This window comes from Canis aureus, chromosome X (genome assembly GCF_053574225.1).
Source record: "Canis aureus isolate CA01 chromosome X, VMU_Caureus_v.1.0, whole genome shotgun sequence".
Classification (NCBI taxonomy): Eukaryota; Metazoa; Chordata; class Mammalia; order Carnivora; family Canidae; genus Canis; species Canis aureus.
This window is the reverse complement of record NC_135649.1, coordinates 41,888,951-41,915,582: the sequence shown is the minus strand read 5'-3', so window position 1 is coordinate 41,915,582 and position 26,632 is coordinate 41,888,951. Positions and strand designations below refer to the sequence as shown.

General features: G+C 35.3%; 1 protein-coding gene across 3 annotated transcripts in view; it reads left to right on the top strand.

Annotated features, from left to right (window-relative positions):
* COL4A5 (collagen type IV alpha 5 chain) overlaps positions 1 to 26,632 on the top strand; it is a 273,325-nt gene that overhangs the window by 156,312 nt on the left and 90,381 nt on the right. For all 3 annotated transcript variants that reach the window (XM_077889027.1, XM_077889028.1, XM_077889026.1), the window contains exons 8-21: positions 85 to 111; positions 2,705 to 2,785; positions 5,319 to 5,381; positions 7,426 to 7,461; positions 7,551 to 7,592; positions 7,752 to 7,844; positions 9,435 to 9,488; positions 9,587 to 9,643; positions 9,894 to 9,938; positions 11,884 to 11,937; positions 13,491 to 13,532; positions 15,716 to 15,848; positions 22,292 to 22,465; positions 22,764 to 22,847. In XM_077889027.1, the coding sequence (XP_077745153.1) occupies positions 85 to 111; positions 2,705 to 2,785; positions 5,319 to 5,381; positions 7,426 to 7,461; positions 7,551 to 7,592; positions 7,752 to 7,844; positions 9,435 to 9,488; positions 9,587 to 9,643; positions 9,894 to 9,938; positions 11,884 to 11,937; positions 13,491 to 13,532; positions 15,716 to 15,848; positions 22,292 to 22,465; positions 22,764 to 22,847 (985 nt within the window). The remainder of the gene's footprint in view (positions 1 to 84; positions 112 to 2,704; positions 2,786 to 5,318; positions 5,382 to 7,425; positions 7,462 to 7,550; positions 7,593 to 7,751; positions 7,845 to 9,434; positions 9,489 to 9,586; positions 9,644 to 9,893; positions 9,939 to 11,883; positions 11,938 to 13,490; positions 13,533 to 15,715; positions 15,849 to 22,291; positions 22,466 to 22,763; positions 22,848 to 26,632) is intronic.

The window sequence follows — 26,632 nt, the reverse complement described above, 5'->3', positions numbered from 1 at the left end:
ATTGACTCCATTTAGAAAGCAGTGTGTTGTTTTGCTCTCACCCCTCTCATATATATAAAATAATCTTTTTCTTTTTAATAATAGGGACCTCCTGGGATCCCAGGTATGAAGGTAAGCATCTCATGCTAGGAAAGTAAACATTTTGAATAAGATATTTGGAAAACTTGCAACTTTGATCAGATAATGTTTCTGAATTCTGCCTTAAAATAGATACTTCCAGAAGTTATGCAGGTACCCACAAGTCTTCCTTAAGTAATCTCCTTTATGCCCATGGCTTTAAGTATCTTCTGTGTGCTGATATGTTTGTAAATATGCATATAAGATTCAAGTTTCTTTTTTCTTTAAAGATTTTATTAGAGAGAGAGAGAGAGAGAATGAGCAGGGAGTGAGGTAGAAGGAGAAGCAGATTCCCTGCTGAGTAGAGAGCGTAACTTGACTGGGCGATGCTCAATCCCAGGACCCTGAGATCATGACCTGAGCCAAAATCAGATGCTCAACCTACTAAGCCATCAAGATGCTTCTCAAGTTTCTTTTCTAATACTTTCAGTTCCCATTATATTTTGATATAGTTGGCCATCTGATACCTCTAGAAATGCTTTTTTTCCCTGACTTCTGTGACACTACCCTTTCATGATTTTTATTCTATCTGATCATCACCCAGTCTCCCATACAAGCAGGTATGAGGACACAGTTCTGACCCTTTTTTCTCTTCTATGCCTAGCAGAATTGTTATAGCTCATGGTATTGCTTACTGTCCAGCTACTGAATACCTGTATTTATATCTCTAAAATAGACTTTTCTTCTGAGTTAAATGCATGTATTAAACTGCCTCCCTGACAGCTCTACTCAGATATCTCTGAGGCATTCAGATTAACATGTTCAAAGTTTACCCAGACCCCTAAAAACTTAGAGTTAGCATTTATATTTTCTACCCCTTCACACCTCCTCACTCCATTCTGTCACTAATACTGTGAGTTTTGCTTATAAAATTATCTTAAAATCATCCACTTTCTCCATATCCACTGCCACCACACTAACCATAATGTCTCATCTGGACTATTGTAATAGCTTCTTCTAAATAAGTCTTTTTTTCTTCACTACTATCTCCTCACCTCCCAGCCTGACTTATTCTAGATTAAGTAGCCAAGAATGATCTTTTAAAAACATAATTCTAATTTAATATCACTATTTATAAACTTTCAAGGGCTTCCCACTTCATCTAAGATAAAGTCCACATTCTCTTTCAAGGCCTGTAAGACCTGCATATTTTGGTCCATGCCTACATTTCCAGACTTATCTTTTTTTTTGACCATTTTAACCATTTAATAAAGATAGAGTCACAAGGTTGTGGACCCATCACTGCCTCAGAACTTTCCCATCACCCCAAATAGAAAACCCATACCCATTAGTAGTCACTCCCTGTCTCTTCCTTCCTCCAGCCCCTGGAGCCGTGGATCTACTTTCTGCCTCTATGGATTGGCCTACTTTGATATTTCATAGAAGTAGAACCATACAATATGTGACCTTTTGTGTTTGGCTTCTTTCATTGAGCATATTGTTTTAAGGTTCATCCATGGATCGACTTCATTCTTTACTGTTTAAGGTTCATCCACTTCATTCCTTTCTGTGGCTAAAGAATACTCCATTGCATGGATATTCCACATTGTGTTGGTCCAGACTTATCTTTAAACCACTTTTCCTTTGGCTTGCTGATCACACTGGTCTGAATTAAGTTATTTGAATGTACCAAACTCTTCATTTTTTGGATCCTTTGTATATGTTACTTCAACTACCTACTACTCTTTTTTTAAAGATTTTATTTATTTATTCATGAGAAACACAGAGAGAGAGAGGCAGAGACATAGTCAGAGGGAGAAGCAGTATCCCTGCAAGGAGCCTAATGTGGGACTCCATCCCGGGACCTGGGATCATGCCCTGAGCTAAAGGCAGATGCTAAACCACTGAGCTACCCAGGTGTCTCTAACTACTGACTACTCTTAACCCATTTTTACCTGGCTGACTCATTATCTTTTAAATCTCAGCCTGAATGTTGCCTTCAAGGATTGCCTTTTTTGACTACCCAAACTAATTCCTCCACTATTTCTTTTTTTAACTGAAATATATTTGATGTAAAGCATTGTATAAATTTAAGGTATTTAACATGTTACTTTGATATATTTATATATTATGATTGCCATTGTAACAATAATTAGCACCTCTATCATGTCATATAATTATCACTTCTTTTTAGTCTTCCACTATTTCTTTATCATGTACCGTGTTGCTTTTCTCCATAGCTTTTAACAGAACTTTTGTTGTCTTACTTGTTTACATGTTATAATCTGCATTTCAAATCCAGTACATTGTTAGCACAATGAGGACAGAGGCCTTGTTTATCTCCTTCACTGCTGAGTATCCAGAGCCTAACACAGTTCTTGGCAAATAGTAATATTTAATAACTGGTTTTTAATGAATGAGTAATGGAAGGTACCACAGTCTCTTAATAAATCGATTGTAATTCAGTGTATTGTGGCCATTTCCCCATTTCCCTTTAAAAGGTAAATTTATTCATGGTAATTACTGAGCTCTCCTAATCTTTAGGACATTTATATGACAGATTTAATTCTGAGATCATTTTTTATGCGCTTGACTATTTTGTGTGTCATAACTGTAACTTAAAACTTCCACTGATGATTTCTTTCAGGGAGAACCAGGTAGTATAATTATGTCATCACTGCCAGGACCAAAGGGTAATCCAGGATATCCAGGTCCTCCTGGAATACAAGTAAGCATCCAGTGATTTTCTTCTTTACTATATTGATTAAATCAGATCACAGCATCACCTTTTTCCCTTCAGTTTTTTAATACACTCTATTTTAGTTACAGAAATTATTATTTGAAGTTTGATAGACATTGCAGGTACCTCATACCTGAAAATAAAAGCAGTCTGGACCAGGAAGAATTTACAAAGGACTTCTTTGTTCTTTTATCTTTCTATCTAGTTTCCATGGAAATTTTTGTTTTGGGGTTTGGCAGCAGAAATATGCTTCTATATTCTTATTCTTGTGCTATGAGGATTAGTAGGTGGTAGGAGTAGTCATGATAATTGTAAATAGTCTGATTAAAAATAAAAATTGAAGGTCTCCCATTTAAGATATTAGAAGACATCATTTGTAACACTGTTAGTTATGTATAACATATGGATATATTTTGAAGGCTGAGGGAATAATATTTATGCATGGTGAACATCAGGTATAATCTTAAGAAAAAAAAGTTATGTTAGTCTGTAGATAACATCCCTAGAGACAGCATTATCTGTTGATCAGGTAGTCAATTTCTTTTTTTTTTTTTTTTTGTCAATTTCTTGAAGTTTATATTTCACAAAGATTGATCCCTTTACCAAAAAAAAAAAAAAATCAGTACTTTCTAGTATTTGACGACTAAGGTGCAATGTTGGGGAATTTTTTATTAACTACCAACTCATTCCATGCTTGATAACACCCATCCATTTGTTCTTAAGTACTCTTTTTAAAAAGTATTTTATTTTTTTATTCATGAGAGATGCAGAGAGAGAGAGAGAGAGAGAGAGAGGCAGAGACACAGACACAGGCAAAGGGAGAAGCAGGCTCCATGCAAGGAGCCCAAGATGGGACTTGATCCCAGGACTCCAGGATCACCCCCTGGGCCAAAGGCAGGCGCTAAACCACTGAGCCACCCAGGTGTCCCCTTAAGTACTCTTAATCTTGCCCCTTATCCCTTATAATTTGTTGTTATGTAATATTTGAAAATGCAGCAGAATACATGTAAAATATATGTATGTTTTGAAGCATAACCATCAATTGAACACTTATGGATCCAAAATACCATTTAAGAAGTAGAACATTTCAAATAATTTTGAATCAACTTGGGGTTTCCTTGGCAGTCACATCCTTCTGCATTCTACCAAGATAATAAGTACCATTTTGAGTTTTCTATTGCTTCTTATACTTTTGTTATATATACATGTATCTCTAAACCAGAGTTTTTAATTTTGCTTTTAAAATAACATAACATTTATGTAGTTTTCTACTTAATATATTAAGATACATCCATATTCTTGCATGTGGCTGTAGTTCATTCAGTTTCACTTCTATGTAACATTCCGTTGTGTGAACATACTACATACTACAGTTTGTTTCTCTGATCTCCTATTATTGAATATTTGGTTGTTTTTAATCTTTTAATTACAAAATAATGCAGGATTTATACCTAGATAGAGAATTGCTGGATTTCATTGATGTCAAATTTTCAGCTTTTTAAGATGCCAAATTGGGTGCCAAAATAGTTGCATCATTTCCTTGTCTGTTGTCCCAGTTATTCTCACTTTCTTCTTTGTCTATACTCTTATTTATTTTAATTTAATTTAATTATTTTTTGTATCTTTTAAAATTAAAGTTTTTATTCTGATATAATTAACGTACATTATATTAGTTCCAGGTGTACAATATAATGATTTCACAATTCTGTACATTATTCAGTGTTCATCACAATAAGTGCACTCTTGATCCCCTTCACTTATTTCACCCATTTCATCTCTCTCCCCTCTGGCACCACCAGTTTGTTCGCTTTATGTAAGAATCTGTTCTTTTTGTTTGTTTGTTTCCTTAATTTGTTTGTTTTGATTCTTAAATTCCACATATGACTGAAATCCTGTGGTATTTATCTTTGACTTGACTTATTTCACTTAGCACTATTCCCTCTAGATCGATCTGAGTTGCAAATGGCAAGATTTCATTCTTTTTTATGGCTGATATTCCATTGTGGTGTGTGTGTGTGTACACACCACATCTTCTTTATCCATTCGTCTATGGATGGACATGTGAGTTACTTCCATGTCTTGGCTATTATAAATAATGCTACAATAAACACAGGGGTGCATATACCTTTTCAAATTAGTGTTTTCATTTTCTTTGGATAAATACGTAGTTTTTACTTTAGAGAAGCCACTTTTCACTTCTACCATAAAAGCCCCACTAAATGCCCATCTTTATAATTTTATTTTGTTAAACTTCCGTACTATGTATTTGTCCTACATTTGTTACCTACCACTGTAAAACATAAGTTTTCTAAAAGCTGTAGCCATTCTTTTTAGTTAAATTTCTTTATAGTTACTTAATCCTTTTATTCTTATACATTTTAAAATTCTGTTTATAATACTGCAGAATTGTAGAATTGTGTAACCAAATTTGGCAATTGCTTAAGTTAAAATTTCATTCATTTAGTTCTTTGTGTGATATAGTGAGAGGTTTTTTTTTTATCTTTCTCTTCCTTTATAACAGGGCCCAGCTGGTCCCACTGGTTTACCAGGGCCAATTGGTCCCCCAGGACCACCTGGTTTGATGGTAAGCTTGCTTCTATAATTGTATTTTTCTTACTTGAAAAAAATTCAGGAATAGTAATATTATTTCTACTACTTGAAAGTATAATACATTTTCAATGTTTACAATCTATATATTTTTTATTTTTTATTTTTTTAAGATTTATTTATTTATTTTTATGATGGGGGGGGCAGAGACACAGGAGGAGGGAGAAGCAGGCCCCATGTCGGGAGCCCGACGCGGGACTCCATCCTGGAACCCCAGGATTATGCCCTAGGCCAAAGGCAGGCGCCAAACCGCTCAGCCACCCAGGGATACCCCCTATATTTTTTATTTTTATTTTTTAAAGATTATTTATTTATTTGACGGGGGAGCACATGTGCACAAGTGGGGTGAGGGGCAGAGGTAGAGGGAGAAGCAGACTCCCTGCTGAGCAGGGAGCCTGACTCCCAGGAGTCCAGTATCCTGACCTGAGCCCAAGGCAGATACTTAATGGAATGAGCCACCCAGGCACCCCTATATCTATTTTTTTATTTACAGTATATTTTACAATGCTATGGTGAACAAAATATGTGCTAAATAATAGCTTCATTTTATAGATGGAGGAGAATGAGGTACACAAAAGGAAAGATTTAAAACAAAATATTGTGTTGGTTATCTCTTGATGTGTCAGTGTTGAAGTTGATCCTGGCCGTTGCATAAAGTCTTTTAAGGCAGTTCTCTAGTCACTTTATGAAACATGTTTCTTCAAACTGCAGTTTTCTGTTTAAGAAGAACAAAAGCAGGTATTCACAACAATATATTGTCTCTCATTTCTAAGGGGCCACCATGTGACAAAACCGTAGGGTTGGTGAGGGTAGTGAATCAATCTGCAATGGGATAAGGATTTTTGTACTTCAGGGAAGAAGCAAAAACTTCTAAAGACTTTGACTGTGTAGCCAGTTCTCTTACTTTACTACTTTTATAGTCACTCATATTTTCTACTGTAATTAAATTCTGAGTATTTTTGCCCCTGAAATACTTAGATTTCATTCAAGTCATGTTTTGGACTTAGAGCTTTGCTATTGCCCTCTTTAAAAAGCAGAAAATTGTACTTCAGTCAAAGTAATTTCTCATGTGCCACTCTATCTCTCATCTACCATATATTTAAGTGACAGTTTTCATTATACCTTTAGAGATTGTACAATTTTGCTTGTGACGATTGGTCCTCTATTCTTGAATGAAGGAAATAACATTTGGTAAATACTAAAAGAATATACCAGAAAAGATCATGATTTCTGCTTTCCTGGAAATATCTACAAGAGGATTAGAAATAGAAAACCCTTTTGTTTAGTCTATTTTAGTTGTAGATGTCCTGCAAAGCATGAGATTCTGGACTATCGCACTTTTTCCTAATTTTGTTGTTACATCAGACTACCCTAGGTGTGTTGTTACATCTTAAATGTCCTCAACTCGTGTGGCTGTATAACTGATTCACTCAGCACTTTGGAATGTTCCTTCAATTAACCCTGATTCAAAATGTGAAGCAAAGTCTTAGAAATGCCACCAGGGTACAATGTGTAAATAAATACATCCATTGAGATCAAAGACTTGATATACTTGTGCAAACAAATGCCTATATAACTTTTCAAGCCTTGAAACACTCTCATACAGAGTCAGGTCACATAAAAATAAAACTGAACTAAAAAAGTAAACACATGTTTTTTAGAGCTAGAGTGTTAATTGCTTTATGATACCTAAATTATTTACCTATAATTCTGATATGAGAAATTTGATGTTTGTTGGGATTAACTCTTGTATTGATTTTTGGTACTGGTGTCACCCCTCTGCCTCTATTCACCCTTGCATTTCTTCCCCTGTCCACTTGTACGCTATCACAGAAGTCTCCACATTCATCTAGTTTGTTAAAATCAATTCAGATGTGAGAAAAAACCAGGAAAATATTATTTTGAGGGGATTTTTCAGTCCTTGCTTTTTGTGAAACCAAATATTTTTTTGGAAACCGAATAATTTTTAAATAAACTTATTAGTGTATCCCTGTTTCCTTTTCTGTGTCTTCTATTCTTAGGGCCCTCCTGGTCCACCAGGACTTCCAGGACCAAAGGTAATTTTCTTTTTCTTTATATTTTTTATTTGGTGTGACTTCTTTTTGTTAGTGTCAATGAGATTTTAAACTAAAACCTCTCTCTTCAGGGGAATATGGGCTTAAATTTCCAGGGACCCAAAGGTGAAAAGGTGAGTAAAGAAAGAAATTGATTATTCAGCCCTCAGTTTTTTCCTTTCCTCATCATTTGAACTCATATTTTTGGTCCTTGCAACTGACTTAGCTTATATTTTATATTATTGTCTGTGTAAACTATGAAATATTACTTACTTGTTAAATCTTGCAAACAGGGTGAGCAAGGTCTTCAGGGTCCCCCTGGTCCTCCTGGGCAGATCAGTGAACAGAAAAGACCAATTGATGTAGAGTTTCAGAAAGGAGATCAGGTGAGTATATAGAGAGGAAATCAATGAACATTTTGCTAAAAAGTGGCATTCCATTAACATGCACTACAAGCTGGAATATAATTATATGTGAAGGTATTTTTAAAAATAACAAAGATTTGGGCAGCCCTGGTGGCTCAGCAGTTTAGTGCCACCTTCAGCCCAGGGCCGGATTCCGGAGACCCGGAATCGAGTCCCATATCAGGCTCCCTGCATGGAGCCTGCTTCTCCCTCTGCCTGTATCTCTGCCTCTCTCTCTCTATGTCTCTCATGAATAAATAAATAATCTTAAAAAAAATAACAAAGATTTGAGGTAATTAAATTTTTCAAAGAGCCTTATTGAGATATAATTTACATGCCATACAATTCACCCATTTAAGGTATACAATTCCATTTTTTTTTTGGTATATTCACAGGATAGTGAAACCATGACTATAATCTAATTTAAAACATTGTCATCAGCCACCCTCCAAAACCCCATACCTATTTGTTGTCACTCTTCATTTCTCTCCAAACTCTTAGCCTTAGGCAACCACTAATCTAATTTGGCTCTGTAGATTTGTCTACTCTGATCAATTCACATAAGTAGAATCATATGATATATGGTCTTCTGTGTCTGACTTCTTGTACTTAGTTTGTTTTCAGGTTTATCTATATTATAGCATGTATCAGTACTTCATTTCATTTTGTGGCTAAATAATGTTCCCTTGTATGAATATACCACGTATTATTTATCCATTTATCAGTTGATGGATATTTGGATTGTTTGCATTTTTGGCTGTTATGAATAATGCATTCATGTATGAAATTAGGTCATGGTAAGGTCTATTGTCATTGTCCTGATGACCGTCTTCTCTATATTTCACTGATATACAAAGCGAAAGATGGTATTATTCTATAAACCCTTGTCGTGTTTAGAAATAATTATCTGATACCTAGGGTAGATGAGATCATACATATCTTTTATAGCATAGGAGACCACCTTGAACAAAGTGTGTACATTGTTGTTTCACTGAAATGCTAACTAGAAACTTAAGAATAAAGAACACATTGTACTGAAATTCTACCATCAATATGGATTGGGTCATTTAATTCTCTGCCAAAATGTATGTGTGTTATGTAACCCCTATATCTCCTAGTTTTAGGTATTCTTGCTTTTTTTAACAACATATCATTAAAGACTCCTAACTCTGGGAAACGAACTAGGGGTGGTGAAAGGGGAGGAGGGCGGGGGGTGGGGGTGACTGCATGACGGGCACTGAGGGGGCACTTGATGGGATGAGCACTGGGTGTTATTCTGTATGTTGGCAAATTGAACACCAATAAAAAATAAATTTATTATAAAAAATAATAATTTCCTTTTAAATGTTGTCTTTTTACTTATCTTAAAACTCAGCTTGTGCATACATTAGAAAATAACTGAAGAAAAGATAGCTCCAAATTCTTTAGCCCGGAAGATTTCAACTTTGAATTAGAAACATCACATCCTATTATCTTTGGTTATCCTGCATGAGTCTATAGTTCAGCTTGTTAACAGCGTCTTTAGCTAGCTCTAGTATTAATGTTGCTTTCCTTTCCCCTACTACTGCATAGGGACTTCCTGGTGACCGAGGGCCTCCTGGACCTCCAGGGATACGTGGTCCTCCAGTAAGTAACCTAAAATTCTTTAGTATCATTTAATGTAAATTGGTATTGATACATAGCACTCCATGAACCAGTGTAAAACTACTTTTGTGTGTGTACAGGGTCCTCCAGGTGGTATGAAAGGTGAGAAGGGTGAACAAGGAGAGCCTGGCAAAAGAGTAAGTGTTATGACTACTAATTTTCTTTGGAAAAGATTTTAAACGTTTGTGAGCGTGCTCGTGTACTTTATTCTTTCCTCTTAAATCCTACTTTCTTTGTCTCAAAATGTAATATCATTTATTTATTATAATATTGAAGTCTGAAATGTATACTTAATAATCCAAGGCAGGAATAAAGCTTGTTATATTCTTTAATCTCATACATCCTAAATAACAAATTTATATTCTTGCAATTATTTGAATCTTACAGGGTAAACCGGGCAAAGATGGAGAGAATGGCCAACCAGGAATTCCAGTGAGTAGATAAAGCTCATCCCCTCACCTAACCCCCCCAAATAGCAACACTTTTATGTGGTGGAGAGAAGCAGGATGGCAAACAGGCTCGGGGTTGGAAATAGTTACTATAAATGGAAGTGATACTATCTCTTTTGAATATGAATTTAAAATTTCTTTGTTAAAAAAATGAAGTTCAGACCTTAAGTCCGATTTATTGAGATACAACTTGTATACAGTAAAATGGACCATTTTCAATGTAAAGTTCTATGTTTTGACAAACACTTAACAGTTGTAAAACCAGCTTTAAGGGCAGCCCGGGTGGCTCAGCAGTTTAGTGCTGCCTACAGCCCAGGGTGTGATCCTGGAGACCCCGGATCAAGTCCCAGGTCAGGCTCCATGCAGGGAGCCTGTGTCTCTGTTTCTCTCTCTCTCTCTCTCTCTCTCTCTCTCTCCTGTCTCTCATGAATAAATAAATCTTTAAAAAAAACAGCTTTAAAATAAAAAGTTCCATCACCCTCAAAAGTTCCCCCAGTGTTCTTTTGTATTTATTTTCTTCCCTCCCTACCATCCAAAGCCCTTGGCAACAATTGATCTGTTCTCCATCCCTATGATATTCCCTATTCTAGAATGTCATTTAAATGGAGTAATATTGTATATAGTTTTTTGATTCAGGATTCTTTCACATAGCATAATAATATTATGCTACTATAATAAATTGATAGTTCATTTCCTTTATTGCTGAGTAGTATTTGATTATAGAGATGTACCAAGATTTGTTTATACATTTATCCACTGGAGGATATTTTGGTTGTTTCTGATTTGGGCCATTATGAATAAAACTGCTTAAAACATTCACATACAATATTTTGTGTGAACATACATTTTTAAGATTGATTGATTGATTGATGATAGAGAGAAAGAGAGAGAGAGGCAGAGACACAGGAGGAGGGAGAAGCAGGCTCCATGCTGGGAGCCTGATGTGGGACTTGATCCCGGGACTCCAGGATTGCACCTTGGGCCAAAGGCAGGCGCCAAACCGCTGAGCCACCCAGGGATCCCTGAACATACATTTTTAAATAAAAGTTATGACAGATCATTCTAATTACTACAAAATAAAGAGGAAAATAAAAACCTGCAAGGCTAGGAATATTATTCCAGGCAGACTCAGTAACAAGAGTATGCACAGAGATGTTAAAAGAGGTTTTCAAGGCCAGAAAATTTGATGAAATTTTGGAGACCATTTTGAAGGGATAATTCTTAACAAAACTGGAATTTGGAAGTAATAAAATCAGATAAATTGGTTTCCAGGTGATTTTGCTAAATAGGCAGTCCTCAATTTGTAAACTCTAGAATCACAAATTAATTTAACATTAAATAGTTTAAGGGGAGGTAAATTCAGGGCATTAGTTCCTGGCTTTTGGGGGAACAGTTGGTCTTTGTTTCATGATTTAGGCAGCTGTGATGGTCAATAATTTCCTCTGAGTGTTTTTGACAGATATCTTCAGTGGAAAGACTGTTCTTTGTTTTCACTGGGAGAACTCAAGTCAGGTCAAATAAAGATAGTCACCAGACAGGTCAAATAATGACAACTGTTTGGGAATGGGTCTTTGAGAAAGCTCCAGCCCAGTTCTATCCCTTCCATTTGCTGTGAGTCTGCTGATTTTCACCTTGATTGTGAGCTGTTGGGTTTTCAAGGATACCATAGAGCTGAGGAAGGGTGATAGGACTAAAGTAAGTTAAAATGCTACTAAGTTCTGTGTTCTTATCAAGATTCAGTCATTTTCTTTTCCCCAACAAATACTTCCTGGATTGCTACAACTCTTTGATTAATTTCTAGTGTTCTAAAAAAGTTGACTCTGACCATTTTTGCCAATGTTCTTTGTCGCTTTTATGGAGGTGAGGATGTTTGGACTTCCTTACTCCACCATTTTTGCTGATGTCACCCTAATCTCTATGTTTTAAAGGGTTTACCTGGTGATCCTGGTTACCCTGGTGAACCAGGAAGGGATGGAGAAAAGGTAAGAATTTTAATACTTTGAAGTGACTGGTTTTATTCTAAACATAATCCTTTTCTCTCCCAAGGTTGAGCTCTAAATTAAAAAATTCTAAATAACTAGCTTTTGTATTCAAAGCATACATTCTTTATTCATCTTTTGGTGTTGCTCCTTTTTCTTTTGTACCGGTTCCTCTAAATTTTCATTCATTGTCCTAAATCACAATCCATGTGGTGGAAATACATGAAGAATTGTTTAACTTTAGCATTTCAATTGTGAAAAGTTGGTGCTTTTATTTTGAGCATGTATCGGCAAGACTTTTATTCTCCAGAAAGTGGTTTCAGCACTATTTTAGTGAGGTCCTCATACTAAAAAGGCTTGTACCTGTGAATTTAGGATGTCTCCACTAAAAATTTCCATTCTCTGTGCAATTATTGTCTGAAAGGCTGTGGCTAATTTTTTGTCATTTTTTTTTTCATTTGGCTATACAGCCTGACTGGAAGTCACTTATTTAGTTATCTATTTTAAAAGTGACTTTGAAAGAATGTATGAAGCACACATTTCCCTTATTTATAGCAGAGCACAAAATATCCGGTTTTCCAATCTCTGTGGTCTTTAATTGCTTTATATGAAAACCAATACTGAAAAGCTTTGTTTTGCAGGCAGGGAGGAAAAGGTGTTGCAAACCTGAATGTACCCAGAGGGTGTATATTTTAATGATGGCTTATTTCTAAATTAGTTCCAACTTCAAGCTTGGACTAAGTGACACAGCTAGAATTAAGGAAGATAATAAATACTCAAAGAGTAGGACTTTTTTTCAAGTAGTAAATAAAGTGATAGGACTGAATAACTCTTTAAAGTAAAAGAAGCTTTTAGATAGATGAAAAGTTCCTATGAACAAGTCTAGAACAAGAACTGAGGGCTGAGAGAAACATCTATCCTTAGGTCTTGGCCAGTAGAATAACAGTTGCATACTGTGTTTTTCATGCTGTTGTAGTTACTGGTTAAGAGTAACAGTTTTTGTCTCTGAATTTGTCTTTCATTGGTTTCTGAGAGCTCTCAAAAGCAATTATAATTAATTAGCTGTTCCTGATTATAGTTAAGTCCATCAGCTCTAAAATATCTGCCACTAACGTAAATAACACTAAATTTATGCCCTCGACAAGTTTTATGAAAAAAAAAATATGGCTACAAGTTAAAAATATAATGGTTTTCACTGATTCTAGTGGTGCCAATTTTTTTATTCAGTATCTTCTTTATAGAGTATTCATAATTTACTAGAAAATAGGAATCTTTAAATCAAAGGATGTTGCATCTAGAAATACCTTAGAAGTCTGGTCTATATATAAGGCAGATAAGTTAATTGATTTGATCAAAATCATATAGCTAGTAAATCTAAGACAACATCATGGGTTTCCTAGACTTATTTCAGTACTGTCTCATTACCTTGAGTTGAATTTCTCTTTGAGATATTTTATTATCGATTCCTTGGTCTTCACGAAAGTTATGTTATGTTTTAAGGAAATGGATATTTTGGTGTAGTTTTTACTAATCTACTTTACACTTTTATTAAACAGGGCCAAAAAGGTGACATTGGCTCAACTGGGCCTCCTGGACTTGTAAGTTTTTATTTTAGTCTTCATTTATCAAATGTATGGATGTATTTTTACTTTTGTGCCTTGATATACTCTGTTCCTTTTCCTCATAGAATACAAAATTCCAAGTCATTAATTAGTAACTTTTACTGGCTTAAAAGCCTACATCTAAAAACTTCAGTAATGTTGACTTCAAAGTCTTTTTATTGTTCTTCCTATTACTTCTCCATAGTAAAGATCCAAAATTGTGGCATTGGGTTGTTTTGCATCATGAATGCCAAATTATTTCTCAAGTAACCAGCAGGTGGTGCAAGTGTTGCTTATAAAGTTTCAATAAAAGAAATTTTGGGAGCTAAGGATTGGCCCTGCAGAGCTCTGGAAAGATGGATTTGGTCTCAATAGATTTTTCCAATGTAATTGTCTGATTCATACCTCTTTCTTCCCTGGGTATGTGCTTTTAGGGGCTCTTAATCAAATGTTGGAAACTGTTCTATGAAAGAATAATTAGGAGGTTTGCAGATTTTGTCATGTTTGCATTCAACATGAAATTTAGGTCAAATATATTTCCAGTGTTAATAAGAATAAAATATTATTGCTACATTTTGTCATATTTTTGGTTGAAATTTGGTAAGACTCTTGGTTCTATACTGCATTGAATCTACAAAGATGCAAATGTCATAAAGTCTGTATGTTCAGACATTTGAGTAACATTAATTCTTTCTGTCCATAGTCTCAGGTATTTTTTTTTTAATTTTTTTTTATTTATGATAGTCGCACAGAGAGAGAGAGAGAAGCAGAGACATAGGCAGAGGGAGAAGCAGGCTCCATGCACCGGGAGCCTGACGTGGGATTCGATCCCGGGTCTCCAGGATCGCGCCCTGGGGCAAAGGCAGGCGCCAAACTGCTGCGCCACCCAGGGATCCCCATAGTCTCAGGTATTGATACTTAGTAATTAACAGATCTAATGAGGATATACTTAGAGACCTTATTTAATTTTTACTCACTTTCATTTTAAAATCAAATACTAGATCTCTAAGAAATAGTTTCTTTATAAAATGAGATAATAACATTTTGATAACTATCAGAAGTGGAAATTTTGAGAGTGCAGTCCTATCCAGCAGCCTCACTATCCCTTTTGAACTATATCTCCATTCTAGGTCCCACAACTTCCAGTCTCCTTTTGTCTGAATATTTCTTATATCCAATAGAGCCTGGATGAAACATTGCACTTTTCCAGTAGGTGTTGCTTTGTACTTCAGTCCAACAGGCTCTTAAATCTAAAGCTTAATTATCATTATAGCTCTATGAGATTAATTTCTTTATATTTCAATTATTTAATATGAACGTCTTTAGGCACTAAGATTCTAAGAAGACCAAGAGAAAAGGAATAAGTTAGTTGATTCTAATCAATAAAGCCCTCCTGAAAGTGATGAGTTTGTTTCATTTTGTTTTCGAGGAAGAAAGAAGTATGGGTTGATAAAGGGAAAGATTGGAAGAAGGCATTATAGATATCTGAAATGGCATATTCAGAGCAGAAGATACATGTGCAAGATACATGAAGCGGTTAGAATCAGACAGACCTCACTCTCCTAAAAATTCACTGCTAGAAATAACAGGAGGTGAAATAGGTGAGAGAGGTATTGGAAGTGAGACGAGATTTGACAAAGTCCAGGGTGAAAAGTAGCATCAGACATAGTAAGAAGTAGTGAGCAATTTTGAGTCCTTAAATAGGATAGCTAACACAAAGAAATTGATTTTTGGGGAAGTATATCCTAGCAGTAGATTTGGATTTAAGGGGAGAAGCTCAGAGGTGCTTCTGCTAGTCCAAGTGTGAGATGGAGATAGTAGCTGTGGCAACAGGAAAGAAGGAAGCAAATTAGAGAGACATTTTCAGTAAAGAATTATCAGGCTTATGTATTTGGAATGAATTGAATGTGGTAAGAGACATCAAAAATAATTCTAGCTCTGTAAGCCTTGGGCTCAGGAGGGTGGTAATATTATTACTAGTATTAAATAGTTTATAATCAGTTGAAGGATAGGAGTGATACAGAATGTGACTCATAATCTGTGAAGCAGTCTTAATGATTTTGCATTTGAGAGCTTTGTGAAAATGATGGCACTGTAATTGTATGTAGCCGCTAGGTTATTTTTAGGAGAACAGGGCTTTTCCTCTTTGAGTTCATTTATTTTTTTCTTTCATAATAAAGGTAATTCCTAGGCCTGGGACCGGTGTAACTGTAGGAGAGAAAGGAAACATGGGGTTACCTGGCTTGCCTGGAGAAAAAGGAGAGCGAGGATTTCCTGGAATACAGGGTCCACCTGGCCTTCCTGGACCTCCAGGTAAAGGAGACTGTACTTAATGTTCTTGTGTTTATGGCATCTTTACTAATCCACATGTCCAGTATTATCATATTAGTTCCAGGATGAGCATGGCAGTAGAGGACATGAGTATTTTTTAGTTGACAGAAACTTCTCAAATCTTATATAGATTTTCTCACCAAACTTCTCATTTCTACTTTTTAAAAAAAGCCTAGTCATTTCTACCTTTTGTTACTAATAAAGTGCAATGTTTCTGTGATTCAAAAATTAATCATTAAGTTTTTCATGCTGCTATGGAAAGGGATGCTATTCTAATGCCTATTTTTATAAGATTTACTGTATTAAAATAGTAAATGGCGCTATTCACTTAAAAATCCAGAAATATCTACTTAAAAATCCCCATAGTGATTTTGCTTTGTAATAAAATTTGAGGGCTCAGGAGTGAGCATTATATCATTCCCTTGTTGAAGATACACAACATAGTAGAGCATTTCTGTTTTGGCCATGGACTAAGTACTACTCTTGTCTAGCATGTTTATTTGAATGTTTTCTAAAAAGAAGTGATGGTATGGATTTATGTAAAATATGAAAAGGCATCTAGCATAGCACCTGGCAAACATACATGTTTAATAAATTATTGTTCCTTACCCTTCAAAAATGTGACTTATGAATTATTAACATGATGAGTGACACTCAGTGATCCCCCCAAGGGGAAATAATAAATGTGGGTTTCATTTCATTCTAAGTATACACTTTGAATTTCTAATTTCAAGATAGTACACTAAACACCTACTATGTTTAGAAAATTCAGATAAGAAATTCTCCCAAGATGCAGCAAAAAAGTTATAGAATTAGATCATATGAAAGAAAAATTAAGAGACATAAAGGATAAACCTAGAAGTTCCAAAATTTACCGTGGAAGATTTCAAGAAGGAAAGAATGGGACAACAGGCAATATTTGTGAAATTAATGACTGAGAACGTCTGTTTATTGAAAGAAAACATGAGTCCCTATGAAATGGTATATGAATTACCAAGCAAGAATAAAATAATGATAATACACAAATACATAATGACATATTGTAGGGACATTTTAGAATTTAAGGATAAAAAGAAAGTTTTAAAAACTCTCTGAGGGAAAAGGCAGATTACCTACAAAGCAGCGAGAGTCAGAAGAATATAATGGAGAATTTTCAAAGTGATAAAGCAAAGTAACTATGAATTTGGGATTCTGTATTACATCAAACTGTCATCCTAGTATGAAGATGTAATGCTTAGAAAGTTGACTACCTCCAGGACTTCTCTGAAATAGTTACTGGAGGGTTTAGGCTAAGAAGGGAATGAATTCAGGATGAACCTGGGGGTGGGAATTGGTAAACTGCAAGAACCAACAGTTGGGAAAGGTATTTCGTGGAACTATAATTATATGCATTATTGCTATAGGATGTAGGAATGCAGAGAGAAGAGAGGGGAGTCAATGTAAGTTTTTTTGTCTTATTAGAGAGAATACTAATACTATTAACCTTATGTTTTTAGAAAAATAGAAGTTTAAGTACATAGGTTAGAATTTAGGTAATAACCACTAGAGAAGAATATAAATAAAATACATGACTTACACATCCTTTGAAAGAAAGAAAATGACCAAAAATCTTGATCTCCATCATATGAGTTAGAATTGGGACAAAACAGACACAGATAAACTTTGGTAAATAGAAAAATAAAATATAAGATGACAAGAAAAAGTCAAAAACAAATCAGTAACTCCCCAAAAATGTGAAAGGACTAAGTACTGATTAAAAGATAAAAACTAAAATAAAATTGAAATAAAAATATATACTGTGCGTAATAGGCCTATTTAAAGTAAAAGGACGGGGCACCTTAGTTGGTTAAGCATCTGCCTTAGGCTCAGGTCATGATTCCAGGACCCTGGAATTAGAATTGAGCCCAGCATTGGGCTCTCTGCTCAGTGGGGAGCCTACTTCTTCCTATCCTGCACCTCCTGCTTGTGTTCTCTCTGTCAAATAAATAAGTAAAAAATTTTTAAAAAGTAAAAGAACATAAAAAATTTTTTAATAAAGCAGTTGAAAGATATTAGGCAAATGCTATCTAAGAGATAGCTGATTTAACACTTCTAATATGAAATAGAATTCAATTCAAGAAATATATTAAAAAGGAGACATTTCATAAAGACATTTCATTTGGACAGATATAGATAAATTATGCCACAATGGTGTAAAAGTCATGAGACTTCATACATCTAAAAATACAGCTTTGAATGAATAGAGTGAAAACTGATAAACTGCAAGTGACAAATTGGTAAATCCTTAACATATTAAGGAAATAAAAAACAAATCAGGATATAAATGATTTGAGCAGCACAATCAAGCTGTGTATGTGGGAGAAAGAAAAGCTTTGTGCAGCAGAGAATATGCGTTCTTTTCAAACTTAAATGAAACATTTACAAAAATTGACTCTATTAGATCAGAAAAAATATTTTTAAAATATTTTTTCTTTTTATTTTTTAATTTATTTTTTATTGGTGTTCAATTTGCCAACATATAGAATAACACCCAGTGCTCATCCCGTCAAGTGCCCACCTCAGTGCCCGTCACTCAGTCACCCCACCCTCCACCCACCTCCCTTTCCATCACCCCTAGTTCGTTTCCCAGAGTTAGGAGTCTCTCATGTTCTGTCTCCCTTTCTGATATTTCCCACTCATTTTTTCTCCTTTCCCCTTTATTCCCTTTCACTATTTTTTATATTCCCCAAATGAATGAGACCATATAATGTTTGTCCTTCTCTGATTGACTTATTTCACTCAGCATATTTTATTTTTTTAAAAAAGATTTATTTATTGTTAAGAGAGAGCACGTGCAAGTTGGGGAGGGGCATAAGGAAAATCTTTGAGCAGATTCCAACTGACTTACCACTGATCATGAGCCTGGTGTGTAGCTGGATCCTATGACCCATTAGATCACAACCTGAGTTGAAACCAAGTGTTGGATGCTTAAACAACTGAGCCACTGAAATGCCCCCCCTCTTAAATTTTTTTTTTTAAATTATATGCAGGCCATGCTCTGTGACCATAGTGATATGAAGTTAGAAATTAACAACAGGAGGCCCCAAATATCTTTACATTTGTATATTAACATAGACATGTGTAAACAACTCTAGAGGTAAGGAAGAACAGAAATGGAAATGACTGAATGCTAAGCAACCTTATATCAAAACTTATTAAACATAGCGAAAGTGGTACCCTTAATTTTTTTTTAATTTATTTTTTATTGGTGTTCAATTTACTAACATACAGACTAACCCCCAGTGCCCGTCACCCATTCACTCCCACCCCCCGCCCTTCTCCCCTTCCACCACCCCTAGTTCGTTTCCCAGAGTTAGCAGTCTTTACGTTCTGTCTCCCTTTCTGATATTTCCCACACATTTCTTCTCCCTTCCCTTATATTCCCTTTCACTATTATTTATATTCCCCAAGGTACCCTTAATTTATCACAAAATTAAAGATACTAAAATAAATGAGCTAATTTGAAAAAATAATAACTGAAATAAGCATAAACAAAATAGAAGGAGAAACTTGATAAAGGTAAAAATAAGAATAAAATATGATCAAGAGGAAAGCAAGAGAAGGCATAAATAATACCAACAAAATATTTTAATCATAGCTACAATTAATTTTTTTAAATTACAAGAAAACTATAAAACCCTATCAATATATTGGAAATTCTAAATGAAATATGCATTCCTCATGAAACAGAAAACACACATTACTAAAATTTTCCTGAGAAAGTAAAAAACGGGAATGCCTGGGTGGCTCAATGGTTTAGCGCCTGCCTTCAGCCCAGGGCGTGATCCTGGCGTCCTAGGATCGAGTCCCACGTCGGGCTCCCTGCATGGAGCCTGCTTCTCCCTCTGCCTGTGTCTCTGCCTCTCTCTCTCTCTTTCTCTCTCTCTGTCTCTTATGAATAAATAAATAAAATCTTTTTTTTAAAAAAAGGAAAAAGTAGATTACTTACCATGGAAGACTTGGAAATGTTAAAGAATTCCATGAAAAAGAATTATATGAATGGTTATATAATTTGTGGGTGAATTCTACTAAGTTTTTTTTAAAAGATTTTATTTATTTATTCATGAGAGACACAGAGAGAGAGATAGGCAGAGACACAGGCAGAGGGAGAAGCAGGCTCCATGCAGGGAGCTCAACGTGGGACTCGATCCCGGGACGCCAGGATCCCACCCTGGGCTGCATGCAGCACTAAACCGCTGAGCCACCAGGGCTGCCCGTGAATTCTACTAAGTTATTGGGTGAATAATGCTGATTTTTTACAGACTTTTTCAGAACTTTTTTTTTAGAAGAACATTTAATTTAATAGCATTGATACCAAACCACCAAGGAGATAACACTAGAAATAACTATAGTTCAATCTCATTTATAAGTGTAGAAACAAGTATCCTAAATAAAATATTAGCAAATCAATTCAGAAGTATATTAAATAATATGATGATATGACCAAGTAGATTTTACCCTAAGATTTCAAGGATGGTTCAACATTACTATAACTGCCTACATTGACAGATTAAAAGAGAATAGGCCAATATTTGCAAAGAAAACAGTCAATAAAATTCAATACGCATTCATTTTTAAAAGGTAAAGAAGTTATCAAACTAAGTTTAAAAGGGAACTTGATGAAGCTGTCTGCTTCATACAGGAAGTACAGGACTGTACAGGGAATGTCATACTTTGTCATAATTTTGTGGTGAAACATCAGGAACATTCCCATTCAAGTCAAAAATAAGATACATGTACTCAGAGTTGCCTATAGTGTTTGTCCTTGAACTGGAGAGACCAGCCAGTACACTAGGTCTGGAAGAAAAAAGAGGTGTAAGGATGGAACAAAACCACAAGCTTTAGTTATTCACAAACTTTATTATAATCTAGCTAGAAAATCTAAAAGAATCAAATGACAAATTACCAGAATTTCAAACGTTTGCAAAGTGGCCAGATATGATAGTTGAATACTTAAATAATTTGCCTTTCTCTTCACCAGCAATAAAAAATAAGAGAAAAAAATCCAGTTAACAATAGTAATAGCAGTAAAATTCATTGGGGTAATCAAATAAACCCATGAATAAACCAAAGATGTATAAGACCTTTTTTCAGAATTCTGTAAAATATCATTAAATAATATAAAATTAATAAATAAATGGAATGATATGTTTAATTTCTTGATATGAGAACTCAATATTATAAACAGGTGATTCTTCCAAAATTGAATCTATTTTCTTTAAAAGATGTTATTTATTTGCTCATGAGAGACACAGAGTCAGAGACACAGGCAGAGGTAGAAGCAGGCTCCCTATGGGGAGCCTGATGCGGGACTTGATCCCAGGACACAAGGATCATGATCTGAGCCAAAGGCAGACGCTCAACCACTGAGCCATCCAGGTGCCCCAAAATTTAATCTTTAAATTCAAAATTGTCTCATTCAAAATTCCAGTGTTGTTTTATTTTTTAAGATTTTTATTTATTTATTCATGAGAGACGAGAGAGAGAGAGAGAGAGAGAGAGAGAGAATGAGAGAGAGAGGCAGAGACACAGGCAGAGAAAGAAGCAGGCTTCATGCAGGGAGCCTGACATAGGACTCGATCCCTTGTCTCCAGGATCACACCCTGTGCCGAATGTGGCGCTAAATGGCTGAGCCACCGGGGCTGCCCTCCAGTGTTGTTTTAAAGTGAAAGTGACAAACTGATTCTAAAATGCATTTAGAAGATAAATTTCTGAGTCTAGTAAATATGGTTTTTAAAAAGAACAAAGATGGGTATATTTTCCTTAACAGTTTTGAAAATGTTACTCAAATAGGGGTGGTAGAAGGGGAGGAGGGCGGGGGGTGGGAGTGAATGGGTGACGGGCACTGGGGGTTATTCTGTATGTTAGTAAATTGAACACCAATAAAAAATAAATTAAAAAAAAAGAAAATGTTACTCAAATTATATATAATTATATAGTTATTTTTATTATTATAAAAAGATATGTTCATGGTATAAGAATAGATAGTGGAACAGAAGAATGTCCAGAAATAGAGCCATGTTTACATGAGAACTTTGAGGTGCCTATTTTTCTCTTGCTAATGCCTTTCTAGTATTTCTTAGATTAAAAAAGATCATAGCCTCAAAAAAAAAATCATACCATCAAATAAGAGCAGGTAGAGGGTTATTAGTACACTTCCAAAAGTAGTAAAGCTACCTTAAATTATTCTTTCTTACACTCAAACTGGTACTTACATTATTTAAAACTTTTCATGCTTTTCCAGATGTTGATTCTCATAGAAAATATAGAAACATAACTGGAATTATACATTAAAGGAAGATCCTATTATTTATGTCTCATTGAGAACTAAAGTAGTATCTCTAAAATAAGATCATTTTGATCACCTTAATTTTTTTTAATCTTAGGGACTGCAGTTATGGGTCCTCCTGGCCCCCCTGGCTTTCCTGGAGAAAGGGGCCAGAAAGGTGATGAAGGCCCACCTGGAATATCTATTCCTGGATTTCCCGGACTTGATGGGCAGCCTGGGGCTCCTGGACTTCGAGGGCCTCCTGGCCCTCCTGGCCCTCACATCTCTCCTAGTAAGCTATACTTTTTCCCTAAATTCTGTGGTTTTTGTTTTGTTTTCATTTGTAAATAGATCCAGCTGAAGATTGGCATTATTCCACTGCTTCTTCTACTTTTGATTTTTGGTAATTCTTTGATGCTTAGATTTTCTCTTCATATTATCACCAATATTATATCTTCTTTTTGCTTATAGTTAGTTGTATTACTGCAGAGAAGTAACTGAAAATAGATCTTTTTTCTAGCCTGTCAACTTTCTTTTTGCTTAGTCTTCTGGATATTTCGCAACAATTAGCTTGCTATCCTTTATCTTAGGTGATGAGATATGTGAAACAGGCCCTCCAGGCCCTCCCGGATCTCCAGGTGATAGAGGACTCCAAGGAGAACAAGGAGTGAAAGGTTTGGCTCCCCCTGCTCCCCCGCAGTCATTCCTTCATTCCTTCAGATCTTCAGCCAAATGCCATATATCTTCCACTCTACCTCATCCACTCACTCTCATGGTCTTACTCACAAGACCATCTCATTACCAGTAGTGCATACTTCCATAATCTTGATTTCATGAATACCATTTTCTGACCACTTTATCCTTTCTAGCTCACTACCTATAACCTGACTCCAATATTACTTCAACCTCACTGATACCTGCCAACTTTGACTCTCCTTCAACCTTTTGATGTCCTTTCTTCCCTCTTAACCTATAAATGCATGATCAATCATTGTAAACAATCCCAAACATAAAACCTTGCCTCCTTTGCTCTCTTCTCACTTCATTATACACACTTGGAACAAAAGCCTGGTTTTGGTACTTCTAGATTACCACATCTTCTAACCCTACACCTGCTCTTTCCTCCTCAAATTTTTAATACCTCCTCTTCCATTCTCATTTTAAGATTGTGACCTGCTTCCTCTTTCATTGACCAACTGAAAAAATAACAGAATTTTCACAGATTGCCACTACCACATTCACCTACCTACATGTATCTATGCACATATATTCTACCTTCCTGCCTATTACTGTTACTATTCCAATCTAAAACCAATTCTTCTATTTGTACAATAAATTCCATTCCCTCTTGTTTTCCCAAGGATTTCATTCCAGAAATTCCTGCCTCTCCCACATCATCAGTTTTTCCCTTTTACTGGGTCACTTCCAGGAGCATACAAATATACCTTTTTTTCAGCTATGTAAAAAATACCTTATCATAATCCTACTTCCCCTGCCAGATCCTGCTCTATTTCTCTGCTCCCATTGCAGCAAAACTCCAGAATTTTCTACTCTTTGTCTCTGGATACTATTCACTTCAATCAAGACTTTACTGCCCTAATCCACCACTCCATAGATGCTATTTTTTCCAAGTGACCAGCAGCCTATACTCTGCTAATCCAGAGTATCCAGTTTTTTACTATATTTTTCCATTTTTTGACACCTTCTTCACTTGTTCTGATTTTTTTTATACCTCCTTGGAATATTACATCTATTAGATATAGAGGTAGTGATAGAGATTGACATGTCTACATTATCTATCTATCTATCTAATCCTCTATCTATCTAGATTGATATAGATACGGATATATAGATATCGATAGCCCGTTATATATTTGTCTCTCTATATATTTCATTCTCTTTATATGTATATCAATTTATCTATATAATCTCCCATGCAATTGCCATCTAAAACAAAGTATATAACTTTTCCAAGACTTTAGAAGACTCTTATGTTCCCTAGTCAGCACTCATAAAGGTAACCATCATTTTATCCTCTGTCATACAGTAATTTGCCTAATCTTGAACTTTGTATAAATGGAATCATACAGTATAGGCTCTTTTGTGTCTGGTTCTTTTACTGAATATTATGTCTGTAGGATATACCTATATTTTTGTTTGTAGCAATCTTTTTCAATGCTCTTTGGTATTTATTGTATTTATATGTCTAAATATTCATTCTAATGTCAATGGATATTTGGTCTAAGGCTATTATAAGTAAACCTGAACGTTCTTATATATATTTTTTGTAGGATATAAGCATTCCTTTCTGTTGTGTATATACCTGGGAATGGAATTGCTGGGTTCTAGGGGTAGGTGCAGGTTTTGTTTCCATAGATATCACCAACCATTTTCCAAAGTGGTTTTAGTTTCCTGTTACCTTATGACTTACTGATATTGAACATCTTTTCTTATAGTTCATATATTTTCTTTGTAAAATGCTTTTTTCCTATTTTTAATTGCGTTGTTGGATATATGTATCACAGCTATCTTCTCCCATTCTGTGACCTGGTTTTTTACTCTTTTTTTTTGCATAAGTTATTAATTAAAAGAAATCCAGTCATTAATGTCTTCTTTCATGGCTAGTGTTGTTTATATTCTGTTTTAGAAATCTTTGCTTATCCCAAGAACCTGATGATATTTCTGTGTATTTTCTTCTAGAAGCTTTATCATTTTGACTTTTACAGTTTGATCTTCGAAGTGTCAAGTAATTTTCGTGTATAGTTTGAAGCAGGCATCAGTTTTTTCCCCATATATCCATATGACCCTACCGTATATCTATTTGATCCATATTCACATATATCCAATTGACTCAGTATTGTAGTACAAAAGACCATCATTTCTCCAATGAATTACATTAGCACTGTTATAAATCTTACGAGACTATATATGTGTCTATTTCTGACCTATTTTGTTCATTGTTCTATTTGTTTCTCCTTGCACCAGTGCTAGACTATATGAATTTTGTAGCTTTATACTAAGTCTTGGCTTACTTTCCATTTCCATATGTATTTTAAATTTATCTATCCAACTTTTAATTTTGGAAGCCCTGAGCATTTTAGTCCTTGTTCCTCCTCTGTATTCGAACTCACTCAGTCACATGACTTTAAATACCACCTATTTGCCAAAGACTTTCAAATTTATGTCTCCTGTCAAAATATAACTCTTTTCCTCTATATTAGTATATCCAACTATCTACCTAACATTTTAAACTTGACATCTTGATCAAGCTAAAGTCCTGATCTCTGCTACCTCTCCCCCATAATTTTACCACTTATGTCTTCCCTTTTTTAAATGCAGGCCTCCCTAGCCTTTTGGTTGCTTGGGCTAAAAATACATTGGAGTCATCTTTGATTCTCTTCTTTTGCATTCCATGTATGATCCATGAGAAAATCCCATTAGCTCTATTTTCAGATATATCCAGAATCTAACCAGTTCCCGTCTTCTTCATTTCCATCACTCTGGGATTAGCCATCATCTTTCCAAGATTACTACAGCAATAGCCACTTAAATGGTTACCCTATTTCAATCATTGCATTTCCATTCTATTCTCAATATAGCAGCCAGAGACATCCTTTTAAACTTAAGTCATATCATCTTGCTTTTCTGTTTACCTATTCTATTGGATTCTCATTTCACTCATAGTAAAAACCAGGATTTATGGTGGCCTATGTGACATTTTATTATACTTCCAATCACTAACCTGTGAACTCTCTGACCTGCTTCCCCTTCCTCTCTCTACTTAAACAATGTGGTATCCTTGATGTTTCTTAAATATGCCACACATGACCATTCTTTCTTCTTAGGATACTCTATACTCATTAGGTACATGCCCTTGCGTTAAGTTTTTTTTTTTTTAATCATATATCATCATCTCATTTGACCACACTGTTAAAATCGCAAACTGCTACCCATCCTTAGTATGTCCATTTGCATTTAACCAGGTGTAGTTTTTCTATAAATATAACAATCTTTATTTTTTTCTTTTTTTAAAATTATTTTATTGGAGTTCAATTTACCAACATATAGCATAACACCCAGTGCTCACCCCGCCAAGTGCCCCCCTCAGTGCCCATCACCCAGTCACACCAACCCCCCACCCTCCTCCCCTTCCACTACCTCTTGTTCATTTCCCAGAGTTAGCTGTCTCTCATGTTCTGTCACCCTCACTGTTATTTTCACTTATTTTCTCTCCTTTCCCTTTATTCCCTTTCACTAATTTTTATATTCCCCAAATGAATGAGACCATATAATGTTTGTCCTTTTCCAATTGACTTATTTCACTCAGCATAATACCCTCCAGGTCCATCCACATTGAAGCAAATGGTGGGTATTTGTCATTTCTAATGGCTGAGTAATATTCCATTGTATACATAGACCACAGCTTCTTTATCCATTCATCTTTTGATGGACACCAAGG